Source organism: Aspergillus campestris (assembly GCF_002847485.1).
Source record: "Aspergillus campestris IBT 28561 chromosome Unknown P168scaffold_14, whole genome shotgun sequence".
In the NCBI taxonomy this organism is placed as follows: Eukaryota; Fungi; Ascomycota; class Eurotiomycetes; order Eurotiales; family Aspergillaceae; genus Aspergillus; species Aspergillus campestris.
The window spans coordinates 541182-554341 of NW_020194349.1; the positions used below are offsets into that span (position 1 = coordinate 541182).

The 13160-nt window shown below is 48.7% G+C and overlaps 6 protein-coding genes across 6 annotated transcripts; 3 read left to right on the top strand and 3 right to left on the bottom strand.

Annotated features, from left to right (window-relative positions):
* Window positions 1–698: 698 nt before the first annotated feature.
* P168DRAFT_293437 (uncharacterized protein) lies at window positions 699–2848 on the bottom strand. Its single transcript, XM_024837808.1, has 6 exons — window positions 2655–2848; window positions 2418–2584; window positions 1902–2354; window positions 1525–1841; window positions 1042–1475; window positions 699–980 (listed from the first exon to the last, which is right to left on the bottom strand). Exons 1-6 carry the CDS (start codon window positions 2749–2751, stop codon window positions 868–870), a joined length of 1581 nt encoding a protein of 526 aa, XP_024689168.1. The 5' UTR covers window positions 2752–2848; the 3' UTR covers window positions 699–867.
* A 415-nt stretch (window positions 2849–3263) lies between these two features.
* On the bottom strand, window positions 3264–5286 carry P168DRAFT_69791 (uncharacterized protein). Its single transcript, XM_024842111.1, has 6 exons — window positions 4927–5286; window positions 4690–4877; window positions 4342–4637; window positions 3984–4289; window positions 3757–3909; window positions 3264–3691 (listed from the first exon to the last, which is right to left on the bottom strand). The coding sequence occupies exons 1-6, from the start codon at window positions 5118–5120 to the stop codon at window positions 3491–3493; spliced, it is 1338 nt and encodes a 445-aa protein (XP_024689169.1). The 5' UTR covers window positions 5121–5286; the 3' UTR covers window positions 3264–3490.
* A 121-nt stretch (window positions 5287–5407) lies between these two features.
* On the bottom strand, window positions 5408–5925 carry P168DRAFT_69794 (uncharacterized protein). The gene is made up of 3 exons (XM_024842112.1): window positions 5744–5925; window positions 5638–5685; window positions 5408–5562 (listed from the first exon to the last, which is right to left on the bottom strand). Exons 1-3 carry the CDS (start codon window positions 5843–5845, stop codon window positions 5506–5508), a joined length of 207 nt encoding a protein of 68 aa, XP_024689170.1. The 5' UTR covers window positions 5846–5925; the 3' UTR covers window positions 5408–5505.
* Window positions 5926–6820: 895 nt separating this feature from the next.
* Window positions 6821–7431, top strand: P168DRAFT_293440 (uncharacterized protein). The gene is made up of 2 exons (XM_024837809.1): window positions 6821–6929; window positions 7040–7431. The coding sequence occupies exons 1-2, from the start codon at window positions 6895–6897 to the stop codon at window positions 7314–7316; spliced, it is 312 nt and encodes a 103-aa protein (XP_024689171.1). The 5' UTR covers window positions 6821–6894; the 3' UTR covers window positions 7317–7431.
* Window positions 7278–9688, top strand: P168DRAFT_293441 (MFS general substrate transporter). Its single transcript, XM_024837810.1, has 12 exons — window positions 7278–7312; window positions 7371–7493; window positions 7540–7634; window positions 7696–7757; window positions 7814–7914; window positions 7961–8432; window positions 8489–8639; window positions 8693–8959; window positions 9021–9135; window positions 9192–9231; window positions 9296–9344; window positions 9403–9688. Exons 2-12 carry the CDS (start codon window positions 7429–7431, stop codon window positions 9516–9518), a joined length of 1533 nt encoding a protein of 510 aa, XP_024689172.1. The 5' UTR covers window positions 7278–7312; window positions 7371–7428; the 3' UTR covers window positions 9519–9688.
* A 400-nt stretch (window positions 9689–10088) lies between these two features.
* Window positions 10089–13053, top strand: P168DRAFT_307479 (kinase-like protein). Its single transcript, XM_024839110.1, has 2 exons — window positions 10089–11098; window positions 11166–13053. The coding sequence occupies exons 1-2, from the start codon at window positions 10511–10513 to the stop codon at window positions 12951–12953; spliced, it is 2376 nt and encodes a 791-aa protein (XP_024689173.1). The 5' UTR covers window positions 10089–10510; the 3' UTR covers window positions 12954–13053.
* The last annotated feature ends 107 nt before the right edge of the window (window positions 13054–13160 follow it).

The window sequence follows — 13160 nt, forward strand, 5'->3', positions numbered from 1 at the left end:
GTGTACAGTATCATGATCACATTGGCAATGAGACTGGCATCCTGTAGGATATATATCTTTACATCTCCACCAGTGCACCAAAATATTAAACAGCATTGGTGGGGCTTAACACAGTTGATATCCCAACACTATATATATAGTTCATATCAGTTTAGGTTCTAAATTTCGAACCCTTTAGCCCAGTATTCCCATTTCAGATAGCTACCCATCTCTTGGCGAGAAATGTATTAGCGCAGATTCCAGCGCATCAAAAAGGTCTCCCACCTAGCGTCATTTAGCTTGCCACTAGTGTATAAATCAAGCTTCCCTGGGCTCCAAACCTTGCCGCATGGTCTACGATGATAACCATAGTTTTCGAGATACAAAATAATAAAAAAAGAAAAACATACAACAGCCGGGATTCGCATGTGGTCACCCACCATACTACTAACCGGCCGGCGTGTGGCTTAAGTACGGCTGAGCGGACGGGAAGCCCTGTTCTCCACACCCTATGGTCGTATGTACTGGGAAATAAACTACTCTGTTATATATAAATATTGAGGGATTGCCAGAAAAAAGAGACACGCGAGGCGCTAGCATGTGCCATGTCCTCTGATATTCGCAGCTTTGTCTAGCATTTCGGACTACACTGTAGACGCAATACCACATAAGCAAGCTGTATCTAGATTCTAGAATATGTCCATCGGAGGTTTTTATATTGAGACTTGCGTGACTTGGGGTTTCTCCTCTTATTAAGTATATAACTAACAAGACAGTAAGACGGATATAAAAGGATTGTTTCAAGAAGAGTGTCGTCAGAATATAATAATACCCATTGATCAACAAAGGATACAACGCACGGTTTCCTTGGATAAACAAGTAGTGGAGCTAAGACATCAACGGAAACCGAGGAATGACCACATTGTTGGAAGCATCCAAGACTTCAATGGAAGAGAAGTCCACCGCAAACACAGCCCTCCAAAGCTTCGTACCCGGTACATCTTTGTTTCGATTAGCAATTCAATGTAGACATAGATCAAGACGTCCGTGATGTTTACTTACTGTAAGGGCGAGGAGGTGAAGTCCGGCAGTCTATGATCAACCAGTCACGCAATTCGCCTTGCTCGATCCACCGAGTGTAACTTCCGTTGTCTACAAATCGGGAGCAGTGGGCGTCCAATCTATCTCCATCTCGTAACAATTCAATACCCCATGCGAGGTCAGCAATTCTGAAGTCAATGCGGCCATTGCCACCGCCAGACCATTCACTGGAGACGTTTGACGAGAACCCAAGAACCTCATGTAAACACCGATAAAATTCGTCTTGATAACAAGCTTCAACGGGCCGGACAACGGCCCCAGTGCCTACTCGTGTTATAGAGGAGAGATTTCGTAGCGAAAATCGCCTTAGGGCTGCTTCCGACAGATCTCCAATGGTGGGGTATCTCTGTATGGGGAAGGACACCAAAGAAGCGGTGAGATAATGTTCAACGTATCTATCCAGATCAGTAGAGTGTATATAGAATAACAACAAGCAAGTCTTACTTAGCATGCAGTCTTGTTGGGAATACACAAACAATACTGCTCGCATCGGCATCAAGCGGTTCCGAGTGCAACCATCCAGATTCATAACAATTCCTAATGCCGTCATTGCTAAGGTCACGCTGAACGCTTCCATTCTTCAAGACTTCTCGGAGAGTGTCCGCTGCATGGTGACTGAGCCTTCGTCGGTCTACAAAAGACCGTTTCACCACTGATTGCCCAAGAATGCGGAAAGACTCTTCTTCGTCATCTAACATTGTTATTATATGATCCTTTCCCACCTCCCTGATTTTCCCATGTTTGATTTCCGACCGGTGCACCTGCAATTCGTTCAGTAAGCATCCATTCAGTTGGGATTGAAAACCAAGACTAAGCCAGACCTGATAGATCATGTCAAGCACACTGTAAACCGCACCAGGGTGACCATTAGTCAGAGAGAAAATATAATCCGCTGCGTCACGATGAAGCGGGACTGGCCGCCGACCATCCGTACATATCCGTTGTACAACGTCATCAAATTCGCTCCGGGTGTAGAAGAGGCTGATCTGTGGAGAGCCTCTAATCTTCGATGGAGTGATAGATATTCGCTGTTGGACCCCCAGGTATGTAAGTGGGCTACCAGTGGGGTAATTGTCTGGCCCCTCGGAGGGGCTGCCGTAGGATGTAAACAAGCAGATTCTGGGTCCATATCGGCGGCCATTCTGGGTCTTGATAAAGTCTAACCATAGCCCATAATCTTCATAGGACATCTGTGCCTCGTCGATGAGAAAGGTAACGTCTGTATCCCTGATAGTGTCTGGAGTCACGGAAGTTAAGCCGGCATCTCTTGCGTGCTGGACGAGGATGTTGATGTAGATGTTAGTGTGCGCGGAGTTCTTCGTCTGAGGCCAACCTACTATCAAGACTGATGGTATGTGGTTTTGCCTGTTGTGACTGTGGAGAAGTTTGGCGAGGGTAGACTTGCCGGAGGCTGGTGTTCCTCTCACATGGACCACCTGTTCCTCGTCAAGTATTGTAGCAAGCTTCCTCACGGTTTCACTACGTGAACACAACAGTGGATCCGCTGCATCAAATCAGTTACACCTTGTCACATATACAAGTCGATATTAGGAAAGCCAGAGTTATAGACCTACCCATGATGCGCGGCTGCGGGGGTTTGGAGCTTGTCGGTTGAGGGTTGGAGCTCGCCGCTGTCGTTTCTCGACCTATCAGCCTCTTAATGTATTCCATTGTGATAAAACACTGATAGATTTGGAACAAAGCTCTTTTTATTCCAGGAAGGTAGGATGAGGAATGATAAATAGGAAGAGGAAGGAGCATGGCGGGAGATGATGAGGTGGTGAGGTCTGACAGAGGGGCAAGCCAATGGGAATTATTTCCGCCCTCCATTTGTGCCTGGATACCTAGGCAATAGGTATGTGTATATACTTTGAGCTTGTGTTGATACCTGTCGTCATGATTACATCTTATAATTCAATAGATTCCTAATCCAGCTGACCGGTCAAGTCATCATAACTTGATAAGATCACTAAAGTGAATCCATTGAACATGTGAGTAGTGTTTTCCAAAGCTCCTTGCTTCGGCGCTTACCGAAAAGCTGTGACTCAACTTGTAGGTGATGTAGACTAACTAAAGTCACTGGTTGCCTCTAATGCCAGATGAAGGTAAGGCGGTTTATACCCGCCAGATACGTGTTTACTAGTATAACTTTATCTCTGTGTGGCATGAGAACACACCCATAATATATATAAAAATAAAGTGATTCCGTCTCTCAAAAGGGTCGACAAAGTTTCGTATAGAATTAGTTTCACTTGTTGTGTTCTTCATGTAGAGATAGTCCAAGAAGCCGTATATAGTAGCACACCGGATTGGTTGGGCCAGACCACTGGATATGGAACCACAGAGGTGCCTCTCTCGCCATGCACCTGATGGTCATCAACGAGTCATATCTCCATGGCCTGGTAACCAATTATCCACATTTAATATCCCCCTCACAGTCAGAATATTTCCGCTTTCTCAATCGCCGGCGCATCATGAAATACCAAAACCCAAGAGTAAGCGCCGTCAAAGGCATAGCAATGACTACGAAGATCCAGAATTGCGGAGATATTGTGAACTTTGTATTGCCGTTGGGGTCGTTGAAATTGAAGAGGTTCATTCCAAGAAGAGTCTGTGGGTATTGAATTAGACCTTTGGATTGCTAAAAGTTTCGTATTGGACGGGTTTTATACGTACAGAAACGAAGCTGGCAGGTAGATAAGTCAAAGTGACCAGCGTGACAACTCGCACAGTCGCATTGTCGTCGACCGACTCTCGATTCATGTCCAGCGACCGATTATTGATCTCGATGGTCACAGACTGGTTTCTCAGGTTGAGTGCGACGGCCAGCTGCATGGGTCTGTTGTTAGTGAAATGATAAAGGATCTCAGAGGCTACGAGCGCGATGGTTGTTAGAGACCTACCAGCTGTGAGATTCCACGGACCTTCCTTTCCAGCGCCGTCACACTGTCTAGGTGCCCTTCCAGGCTCACGCGGTGATGCTCCAGCACATTGTCAATTGCCAACAATTGGGACTCTTTAATGAGGCCGTTTGAGTAAAGCTGGGCGTTCAACTCCCCCAGCCTGCGAACTATCTGCAGCGCAACACCTACCTGTGCTTTTACCGGGGCAAGGTTATCCTCCAAGTACTGAGGCTTAAGCAAGTTCAGGGGACTCGACTGATTAACAGATTGCAGGTCGGCGTCATTCAGAGTGAGCGCCATTTCCACCTTCATCCCTGATCAGCAGGGCTCCAAGCGTCTAGTGACGCGCAAGGCTTACTATGCGTTCAATGCCATCCCCCAAGTAACGAATATACCACCGCCAGTTCCAGAGATAGGTAGCAAGAGCCAGCAGGTGAAACGAGCACCAGCTGGTCTCAGACGAGAAGACACCCGAGGAAATGTCGGCCTCAATGGTTGTCTGTAGTTTGGTGCGTGGACCCGCGTGTAGAAATATCCACAGGTTTTCGTTCCCAGAGGGGTCGAATCGGTGGAAAACGCAGGTCTGTCGGGTCGTCCACGCTACGGATTGGCCATTGTTATAGCCTTCTGGGTATGCGAACAGGTAGTGGGAATCTATTGGTGTTAGCTTTCATGCTATATAAATAAATGTTCAGGGCTAAGCTACCATATGATCCATGCTCCCTACGTTGCACGATTAAACCTCCATGTCCCGCATCTGAGCAGCGCGGCTTGTCACCAAACGAAAGGACACGATCGAGGTATGAGTGATGGATAGTATAGGCATTTATGAGTGTTCTTAAAGACGTTTCTGTAATGCCGAGGGGCTGGGTCGAAATGCGACTAGAGATGGAACTGCACGAGATAAGCTTTGGGGTCCGGGATGTCAGATTTGAGAAATTACATGATTCGTGTGGTGGGCTTCGGGGTCGTCGATATATATTTATCGAATTCTTCGCTGTCAGTGAACGTCTGGATTTTGGATGGTACGGTAGAATCGAAGAGAGAAATGTTTGATTTCTTGGGGTTAGAGACAAGGGCAGGTCTGTGAAGGTATGGCTGGACGGCCTGATAGTAACTCATATTGATTTCATCCATAGTCCGTGGAAGATAGGGTATCGGGATTGACAATAGTGGTAGTATTAGCGTGGTAGGAAATCCTTGGCCACAGACCCACAGGTGTTCTGGAAAGACTCCGGGAACATTTAAACTGCACACACTTTGACAAAGGGAGATAGGATAGCTTGAGATACGCCTTGCAAGAGACAAAAAGGCTCTGGAGAAACATCAACGTGTGGTGCACCGCCCAGATCAGTTACGCCTTGCCACGACTAATACAGAAACTCGAGGCTCGCCTAAACAAATCATGTACCAAAGTACAAACAAAGACACCACCTTCTTTGAACCCTCCGGATCCGCTCAGCCCCCACTTAGTTCACACGGAAGGGCTCCTGGAGGTCGCTATAATCCGTTCAGTCGACGATCAGTCAGGGATTCCAGGTGGGGTTTGGGGATCGGGCCAGTCATACTCGATTTCATCCTGCCTCGGTGGCGTAGTTAGTTTCACCCACTGGATAGCTCACGTGCAAGAGGGATAAGGGGGGGAAAGACGTGCCTCGCTTACTAGTCTCGGCGCGTCAAAATAGAATAACCCATTATAGTGCTGAACGTCTCAAGAGTCAGCTGGGGTATGGAGTGGTGGGTCATAAGAAGGGACTTGCGGAAACTATGATCTCTTCTTGGAAGATATCGCGGAGACGGTCTTGCAGTTTCTCTCTTTTGATATATCCCGTCAGGCCTGCATTGACGATGTTCTTGACCATGGTATTTGTGGTGGCAAAATCTCGGATACAAGGATGTTATTTCGCACAAGGAAGAGATCCTGCCGTAGAGATGGGCCAACACTAAATAGTAGTGGACGATCCAAGTTCTAATAACCGTACACCCATTAAAGCGTCCGATGAGGCTCAATGTTGGGTACTGTTACTGCGGGGATCCTTGGTCTTTGGGTTGCATCAAGTTGACTCGCATCATGATGCAAGCTTTATTTCCCGCGAGCAAGGTGATTGCATGCAGGACCGGGGAGGAATTGGACAATAATTTTTCGCGTTGTATACATCTAGTTATGAGCAAAGCAAACATATACGACACAATATAATGTGTGGTCAGAAATAGTGCCCTGGTAATAAGGGTTAGTGTTGGTGAGAGTGCATGTTAGTGTCGGGACCTTTCCCAGGGAGAATGAGCCTTAACTGGCGTGATAGAAGGCTGAATGTCCAAGACTTTATGACGGAAACTATGCTCGGAGTTGGAGACCTGTATATCTGATATCCAAGATAGACATCTTCCTCTGCAAGAGGAGCAACATTCTAGTCAGGTATAGGCAGTGATAGGAAGTGATGGGTGAATGTTGCTCGGACCCAGATTAGTAGATGATGATTTGATACGAGGTGGAGGCCAAGGCCCAGCCCTAGCCCACCAATTGGTCCGTCCTTGGTCAATCGCCTGTGCCACAGGCAACCGGAAGAGCAAACAAGGCTGTGAGCGGCTAAATAGACAAGGTAGTCAATGACTGGCGACGGAGTTCAGGCCTCCGGGGGGCGACAGGCATCTCTGGCGAATACGGAGAAGGATACCATCCCCATTCCCCGAACTCACCGGCCGGGGTTGGTGTACTCCGTAGGGAAAGGAGTGCATTTCAACTTTGTGACCCTGGTAATATTTGACCCCACTTATATAGTAGCCAGAGACTACAAAGGTATCCTAGCGTGAGGCTGCGAATAGAACTTCGGTAGTACAGTGTGGTGTTTTATATCCAGTCCCAGCCATCCGTCGTATAGCATGGTGCATAAGGTCGGATCCATTCGTGACCATGTATCAAGGGACTGACTCAATACACTTGTCCAGGTAAGTGGCCAATACCCCTTGATACATACAGCATTGTATCCTCTCCCCGGTTATCACTGCTGTTGTCTTTGCGTCTTACGTCGAGTCCCTTCAGGTCCTGACATAAGCAGAATAAGTAGGGACCAACATGCCCTTCGAGACCGTCCTCCCGACGAAGTCAGACGAGATGTGGAAAGGTTCCATGAGCTCTATGAGCTGGAAAGCGTTGTCAGCATTGAGACCCTGCAAGAGGGAGCCAAGCTAGGGTACGACAATGTCAACCCCAACGATCGGAGCGGTCCAAAGGACGACTCAATCAGTGGGGAGGAGCAACCGGGGTTTTTTCACCAGACAAAGGGGCTCAAGGCAATTATTCTCACTACAGCATGTGCCGCAATCACACAGTAATTTGTCCTTAAACCAGGCATTCTGTATCATTGCACCAGTCTGATATACAAATAGAGGATGGCAGCAATCATCTATTAACGCCAGCTCTCAAGAGTGGCGGATAGCCCTCAACATGGACGATAATGATTATTTAGCCGGATTCATAGATGCTGCACCTTGGCTGTCTGCAAGTGTCATGTTAGAACCCCATCTCATATGAGGTATTGCTGCTAATATTCCCAAGAGGTGCCTGGTCAAGCGACCTGCTACAGGAAGCGAGTAATGGGAGGCGACCGGCTCTCCTTCTATCGTCCATCTTATGTGCGGCCTTTGCCCTTGGTATGTAACCAGGTCTCTTATCTCTATCATTCACCGTCCTACTGACAATATGGACGTGAAGGGTCCGCCCGCTGCGAGAGCTGGGTGCAGCTTCTTATATGTCGAATTTGCCTTGGATTTGGCGTAGGTTTTCTGCTATGATGCTATATCGGAACCCGTACTGACAATCATATTTGCAGATTGGAGCCAAAGCATCAATTGCACCGGTGTTTGCAGCAGAAGCAGCGGCTGACCATCTCAGGGGCCGCCTATTGATAATGTGGCAATTCTTTGATGCGGCGTATGTTGTTTCTCCTCCCGCTCGAGTCACATACTCATGTCGGCAGTGGCATATTTCTCGGTTTCCTTACTGTATGGATCGTCGATCATTCCTGGAGAGCCTTGCTGGCGACAGCCGCTATTCCTGCCTTGATCATGTTGTTCCTGGTATTCCTCTGTCCGGAGTCTCCACGATTCTTGATACGGAGAGGACATTACCGTGCTGCATTTGGTGTGCTATGTCAGCTCCGCCCAACGGAGGTCCAAGCCGCGCGAGATCTTTTCTACATCCATAGCCAGTTGCAGAAGGAGGCGACCCTTATCAAAGACCAGACGGCACCTGATCAGCAAGCGGGGAGGGATCCAGCAAGTGGAATGCCGCTAGAACATTCACCAGACCAGGCTGGTGAAGATCAGTACCTGAAGATGGTCCAGAATAGCAGCTACCTGCACAGAGTTGGCGCACTGTGGAACGTCCCGAGAAACAGAAACGCCTGTATAGCGGCTTTTATAGTGATGGCGTCCCAGCAGCTTTGCGGAGTGGGTTGTCGTTTTCATGATGCATGTTTTGTACGGATAGCTAACTGGCGCAATAGATCAATGTCTTGTCGTTCTACTCGTCCAAACTTTACGACGACATCCACCAACCTGCTAATAAAGATCGACAGCCTAGACCTGTCGTTAGAAACCGAGAACTTACTGCTAACGAGCTCCACAGGAGAACAAGGGTGGCATGGTTGAACTTTGGTTTGTCATTCCATGAGCAAAAGCCCGAACATGGACTGACCGTACAATTTTAGGGTTTGGGCTGGCAAACTTTCTTTGTACTCTGCCGGCCTTTAGGTTGATCGACAGGTACAGCCGCAGACAACTCCTCCTCACCTCTCTGGGAGCGATGTTCTTTTGCTTGGTGGCCATTGGTGGTTTTTATGAAATAGACGACGTGAATACCCGACTGGGACCGATTGCCACCTTTACGGTTGTTCTTTTTAACGTGGCATATGGGGTGGGGGCGGGCCCGATCCCATTCACGTTCAGCGCAGAAGCTTTCCCTCTTTCATATCGAGGCATGCATCATCCGAGCCCTAATTCATACATGCCCTGTCTGACCGGTTTCATTGTCTATAGAAGTCGGAATGAGCTTTAGTGTCATGGTCAATTTCCTTGGGCTTGGCTTGCTGGTACTCTTCGTGCCCAAACTGACCCAGGCTCTGGGAAACCCCGAGCTGCTCTTCCTGTTCTCGTTAGTTACACTGCATTTTCAATTGATACGGCAAACATGATCTTAACTTGAAGCAGTGGTCTAGATGTGATTGCATTTATATTGGTATTTCTCTTTGTGAGTCGCCCTACGGCGTCCTGGCTATTTTCCCTTGGCCATTGCATCCTAACCTTACATACAGGTCCCAGGCGCTTCATCAAAATACACGCTAGAAGAGATGAACGGCATATGTAAGTAGCGCCCAGTGTTTACCGTGTCTGTCAGTTGCTTATACGACGTGTCCTATAGTCAAACATAGGATGGTCTGCCACGTGAGATGGCACCTCTCATTGTTTCGTGTTTTCCGTGGCCAGGAAAGAGGGGACTTTGAGGAATTCTGTGTCTGTAAAGATTCTGGCGAGTAGCCCGCTTTCATTCTCATTATTGGAAGGATGATCATTTTATGTGAGAGCCAAAGTTAATGTTATCATCAACAACACTAACAGGGCTGTTGGAATGAAGGAACTGTGTTTTGATGTTAGTTCAGATTGTGCAAGTTGGCCTTACAGACAGAATATGTCATTAACACGTATAAGGATGATCTCATGGAACTAATTTGTATCTTCTTTGTTGCTAAAAGATGATGTAGTCTTAGTTACTCTAGATATCGATCAGCGTCCTTCAAAGGTTCCACGTCACGACAGGCATTAGTAAAATACTAATCACCTTCTCGTATATGAGTGGACAAGTATTTTTAGCACCCAGTAGGCACCAGCATATAGCCCCGCCAACGAGACACCCAAGAGTAAGAGGTACATACAGGGGTTTGTGGATCCAGACGCCCAACCAGGGCGGCGCAGGCCACCATCCAGCCCCGAGGTGGTCCTATGCGCATATCCAATTGGCCAAGAAATATTGCGTGCAGCCTTGCAGGACAAATTCGCCTAATGCCCTGTATTCTTGCAAAAATACGATTGCCCTCAAGCGGGGAAGCACTCAGGGGCGCAGTCCACCATGACATCGCCTTGCGTCGAAGCAGGGCTATGTCTAAGATTTGATGACATTTCTCACTGGATCAATCTTCAATCACCTCTCCGTACTGACAGGTGACTTCCACATCAAATAGCCCGCCTGGTTGTGAGTAGACCGGTGTGGCTGTGGTTATTAGCCACTTCTAAGGTGTTTCTTGCCACACGTTGACGCAATACCTGGACTCTTTCTGCAATGGTCTGAGCGGCAAAAGACCCCGGTGAACCTCATCAGAGTACAAAGTGTATACTCTGTGGCGCTGGGATTCGTTTTTGTGTTTGTTTTGTACGAATCACCCTGGTTTCCACCCTTAATAACATGCTCTCGCTTCCATTATTTGATCTTGTCCTCTGGTCCTCGATCCCTGCCCGGAGGCCCCCCTTAAAATATGGAGGGAACCGGGCCTAAAAGTGGTCCAAGAACCTTTATGAGCGAGCTTCAAACCAGCATCCAGGCGAGAATGCACAAAAAAGGCGACTCGTCTGCGACATTCATCCCTCGAGATGCCCTAGATGACATCTGGACCAACGACCGCCTGGAACTTTTTATCCAGCACATGGAGCCTGGTTTCGATTCATCACACATTCCCACTATCAAAGGCGCCCATTTGCAGACACTCTCAATTTTAGTCTCCATCCGCTGGGATGAGTGGACACGGTTCTCCCATATCTTTATACACACCTCGGGTCGGACTGATCAGGATATTCCCTGCTACGACCTCGCGGCGCTCCGTGATACCAATTTCCTGGGGGAGGAATGGGCATTTAAGTTCCTCTTCGAACGAGTTATATTCTGGCCGATCGATATTGAAGAGGGAATGAATAACGTGAAGCCCAAGGACTGGAGACTGCCTTTTTTAGAAGGACGATCCGACGACCTGGGCCGAGGAGCATACGGGAGTGTCACGAAAGAGGTCATTCCCGCGGTACACTACCGGCCATCCGAAGAAAGAGCGTTCTCAGGAGGTCCCATCGGCGTGAGTCCTGACCCGCACTGCAACTCTCGAGCCTCCCAAATTGCAGCTAATCCTGGTTGTCGCATAGAGGGAGGTACCGGTAGCCTGCAAACGGTTTTCGAACAGCAGCGAATTCAAGCACGAGGCGAGAAACTTAAAGATCCTAAAAGACAGTCTCATTGAACATGATCGGATCGTCCGTTTCTTGGCGACAGTCGAAGTTGGAAACGACTTTTACATTTTATACCCCCTGGCGATGATGGACCTGGAAAGATTTCTCGAAGGAGGCCTGAATAATGGCACCGGCTTCACCATTCCGGAGATCCTCCGCGGTTCTTCAAATCTTGCCAGTGCCCTTGCCTTCCTGCATGCAGGGCTCGAAACAGACCCGCCCCGAGTCTGCTGCCACATGGACCTCAAGCCGGCCAATATACTCGTGTACCCGAACCCCCAATCTCCCTCAGTGGGAAAGTGGAAGATCACGGATTTTGGAATATCCATGATGACCCAAACTCAGGCGGGTCTTATGGTGCCTACCAATCCCGATGGCTCTGCATATACAATACAACGATCTCCGTTGGCCCGGGGGGAAATGCCGTACCATCCGCCGGAAGTTCTGGACGGCGAGTTCGGGCGTAGAAGTGACGTCTGGTCGCTGGGTTGTATCCTCGTGCGTATAATCGCCTTCGCACTGAATGGGGCAAGTGGGCTGCGAGAGTTGGATTTGAGACGACGGAAAGATACGGATGGAATCACCGACTACCTCGATGATCATTTTCACCGCGCCTCCCCCGGAAGGAGTTCCCGTGTTCTGAACCCACACATCAAGGCGTGGCTGGATGGGCTCCCTCACGCCGGGTACGACTTGCACCCCGACCTGTTGAATGGGTGCTGTGATTTGCTCCTGTACACGTTGAGCATCAAGAAAGATAGTCGTCCGCGTGCGAACGAAGTGAAGGACATACTTCGCCATTTGGCACTTGTCGCGGAAGGCTCTATTAGAGGCTACAGCGTCAGAAAGGAATCTCTGTCGTCAGTGAACACCGTCCGTACATCCGAGGGAGATCTGACGTCTCTAGACTCCAAAGCCACAGCCACCACTCCTCCAGACTGTGCAAGAACTCCCACCCCACTAGCGGACACCCGTTTGATTGCCGCAGTGACAAACTCTCTCACCCAAGATTTGGAATTGCTTCTGTCTGAGCAGCCGACACCCGATCTGAGCCGGCAAATCTCTGACAAGAAAACTCCTCTGTACCTTGCCGTGGAGCAGGGAAGCCTGGACATGGTCCAAACTCTATTGAAGGCGCTATTGAAGGCGGGCGCAACGGTCGACGCTCCATCCGCAGATAATCAAACGGCGCTCATGAAAGCCGCGCGAGACGGCCATGTAGACATTGTCTCACAGCTGCTAGTCTCCGGCGCCGATGCTACGGCGACCTCAACAGACGGGCTGACCAGCCTGCATTATGCAACCTACTGCAGAACACAAGGGGCAACCCTGATCAACTGTTTCAGAGAATTCAAACCAGAATTAGACTTAGACCTACCCAACTCTCAAAATGGCGAAACGCCTCTTCTGACCCTACTGAAGAACTACGAGGGCAGTGCCCTGTGGAACGAGAAATTTCTCGCCTTCCTAGATGGACGTGCCGACATAAACCGCGCTGACCGCAGGCATGTAACCCCTTTCTCCTTTGCCGTCAGCCGTGATTTCCACCAGGTTGTGCGTGCGCTTCTCAGGACGGGAGCAGTACCTGGGACGATCCCTCCCAAATCAAAGCTGTCCCAGAAGATGATAAAGGTCTTCAAGGAAGCGAACGTTGCTTTACCGGCTAGTCCTTCACCCGATTTCTTTCGTTTCCTGCGCCATTGATGTCTCCAGCGGTGACTTTGTTCTGTATCGGCATATTATACCCATGCTTAGGCGTTGTTTGTATAATCTATTCATAAGTGATAGAATATCATCTTCCGACTCTATATAATCTTTGTTACAACTTCAAAGATTTTCAAGGCAGTTCAGGCGGAAATAAATCCTGAAGTCAATCTGTTTCTCTCCGCTTTGTTCGTACTCTTTAAGTAA

Excerpts from the sequence above, each read along its gene's own strand:
- P168DRAFT_307479 (XM_024839110.1), top strand. The coding sequence starts at position 10,511 with ATGGAGGGAACCGGGCCTAAAAGTGGTCCAAGAACCTTTATGAGCGAG. Across the intron at positions 11,099-11,165 it reads TCTCAGGAGGTCCCATCGGC|AGGGAGGTACCGGTAGCCTG; the intron begins GTGAGTCCTGAC and ends GTTGTCGCATAG.
- P168DRAFT_69791 (XM_024842111.1), bottom strand. The coding sequence starts at position 5,120 with ATGGATGAAATCAATATGAGTTACTATCAGGCCGTCCAGCCATACCTT. Across the intron at positions 4,878-4,926 it reads AAGCCCACCACACGAATCAT|TTCCATCTCTAGTCGCATTT; the intron begins GTAATTTCTCAA and ends TATCTCGTGCAG. Across the intron at positions 4,638-4,689 it reads TAGGGAGCATGGATCATATG|ATTCCCACTACCTGTTCGCA; the intron begins GTAGCTTAGCCC and ends TAACACCAATAG.
- P168DRAFT_293441 (XM_024837810.1), top strand. The coding sequence starts at position 7,429 with ATGGACGATAATGATTATTTAGCCGGATTCATAGATGCTGCACCTTGG. Across the intron at positions 7,758-7,813 it reads GAATTTGCCTTGGATTTGGC|ATTGGAGCCAAAGCATCAAT; the intron begins GTAGGTTTTCTG and ends TCATATTTGCAG. Across the intron at positions 9,232-9,295 it reads TTATATTGGTATTTCTCTTT|GTCCCAGGCGCTTCATCAAA; the intron begins GTGAGTCGCCCT and ends CCTTACATACAG.
- P168DRAFT_69794 (XM_024842112.1), bottom strand. The coding sequence starts at position 5,845 with ATGGTCAAGAACATCGTCAATGCAGGCCTGACGGGATATATCAAAAGA. Across the intron at positions 5,686-5,743 it reads AAGAAGAGATCATAGTTTCC|CACTATAATGGGTTATTCTA; the intron begins GCAAGTCCCTTC and ends TGAGACGTTCAG. Across the intron at positions 5,563-5,637 it reads CGCCGAGACTAGTAAGCGAG|GATGAAATCGAGTATGACTG; the intron begins GCACGTCTTTCC and ends CCACCGAGGCAG.
- P168DRAFT_293437 (XM_024837808.1), bottom strand. The coding sequence starts at position 2,751 with ATGGAATACATTAAGAGGCTGATAGGTCGAGAAACGACAGCGGCGAGC. Across the intron at positions 1,476-1,524 it reads CCAACAAGACTGCATGCTAA|ATACGTTGAACATTATCTCA; the intron begins GTAAGACTTGCT and ends TGATCTGGATAG. Across the intron at positions 981-1,041 it reads TTCACCTCCTCGCCCTTACA|ATGTACCGGGTACGAAGCTT; the intron begins GTAAGTAAACAT and ends ATCGAAACAAAG.
- P168DRAFT_293440 (XM_024837809.1), top strand. The coding sequence starts at position 6,895 with ATGTATCAAGGGACTGACTCAATACACTTGTCCAG. Across the intron at positions 6,930-7,039 it reads GACTCAATACACTTGTCCAG|AATAAGTAGGGACCAACATG; the intron begins GTAAGTGGCCAA and ends TGACATAAGCAG.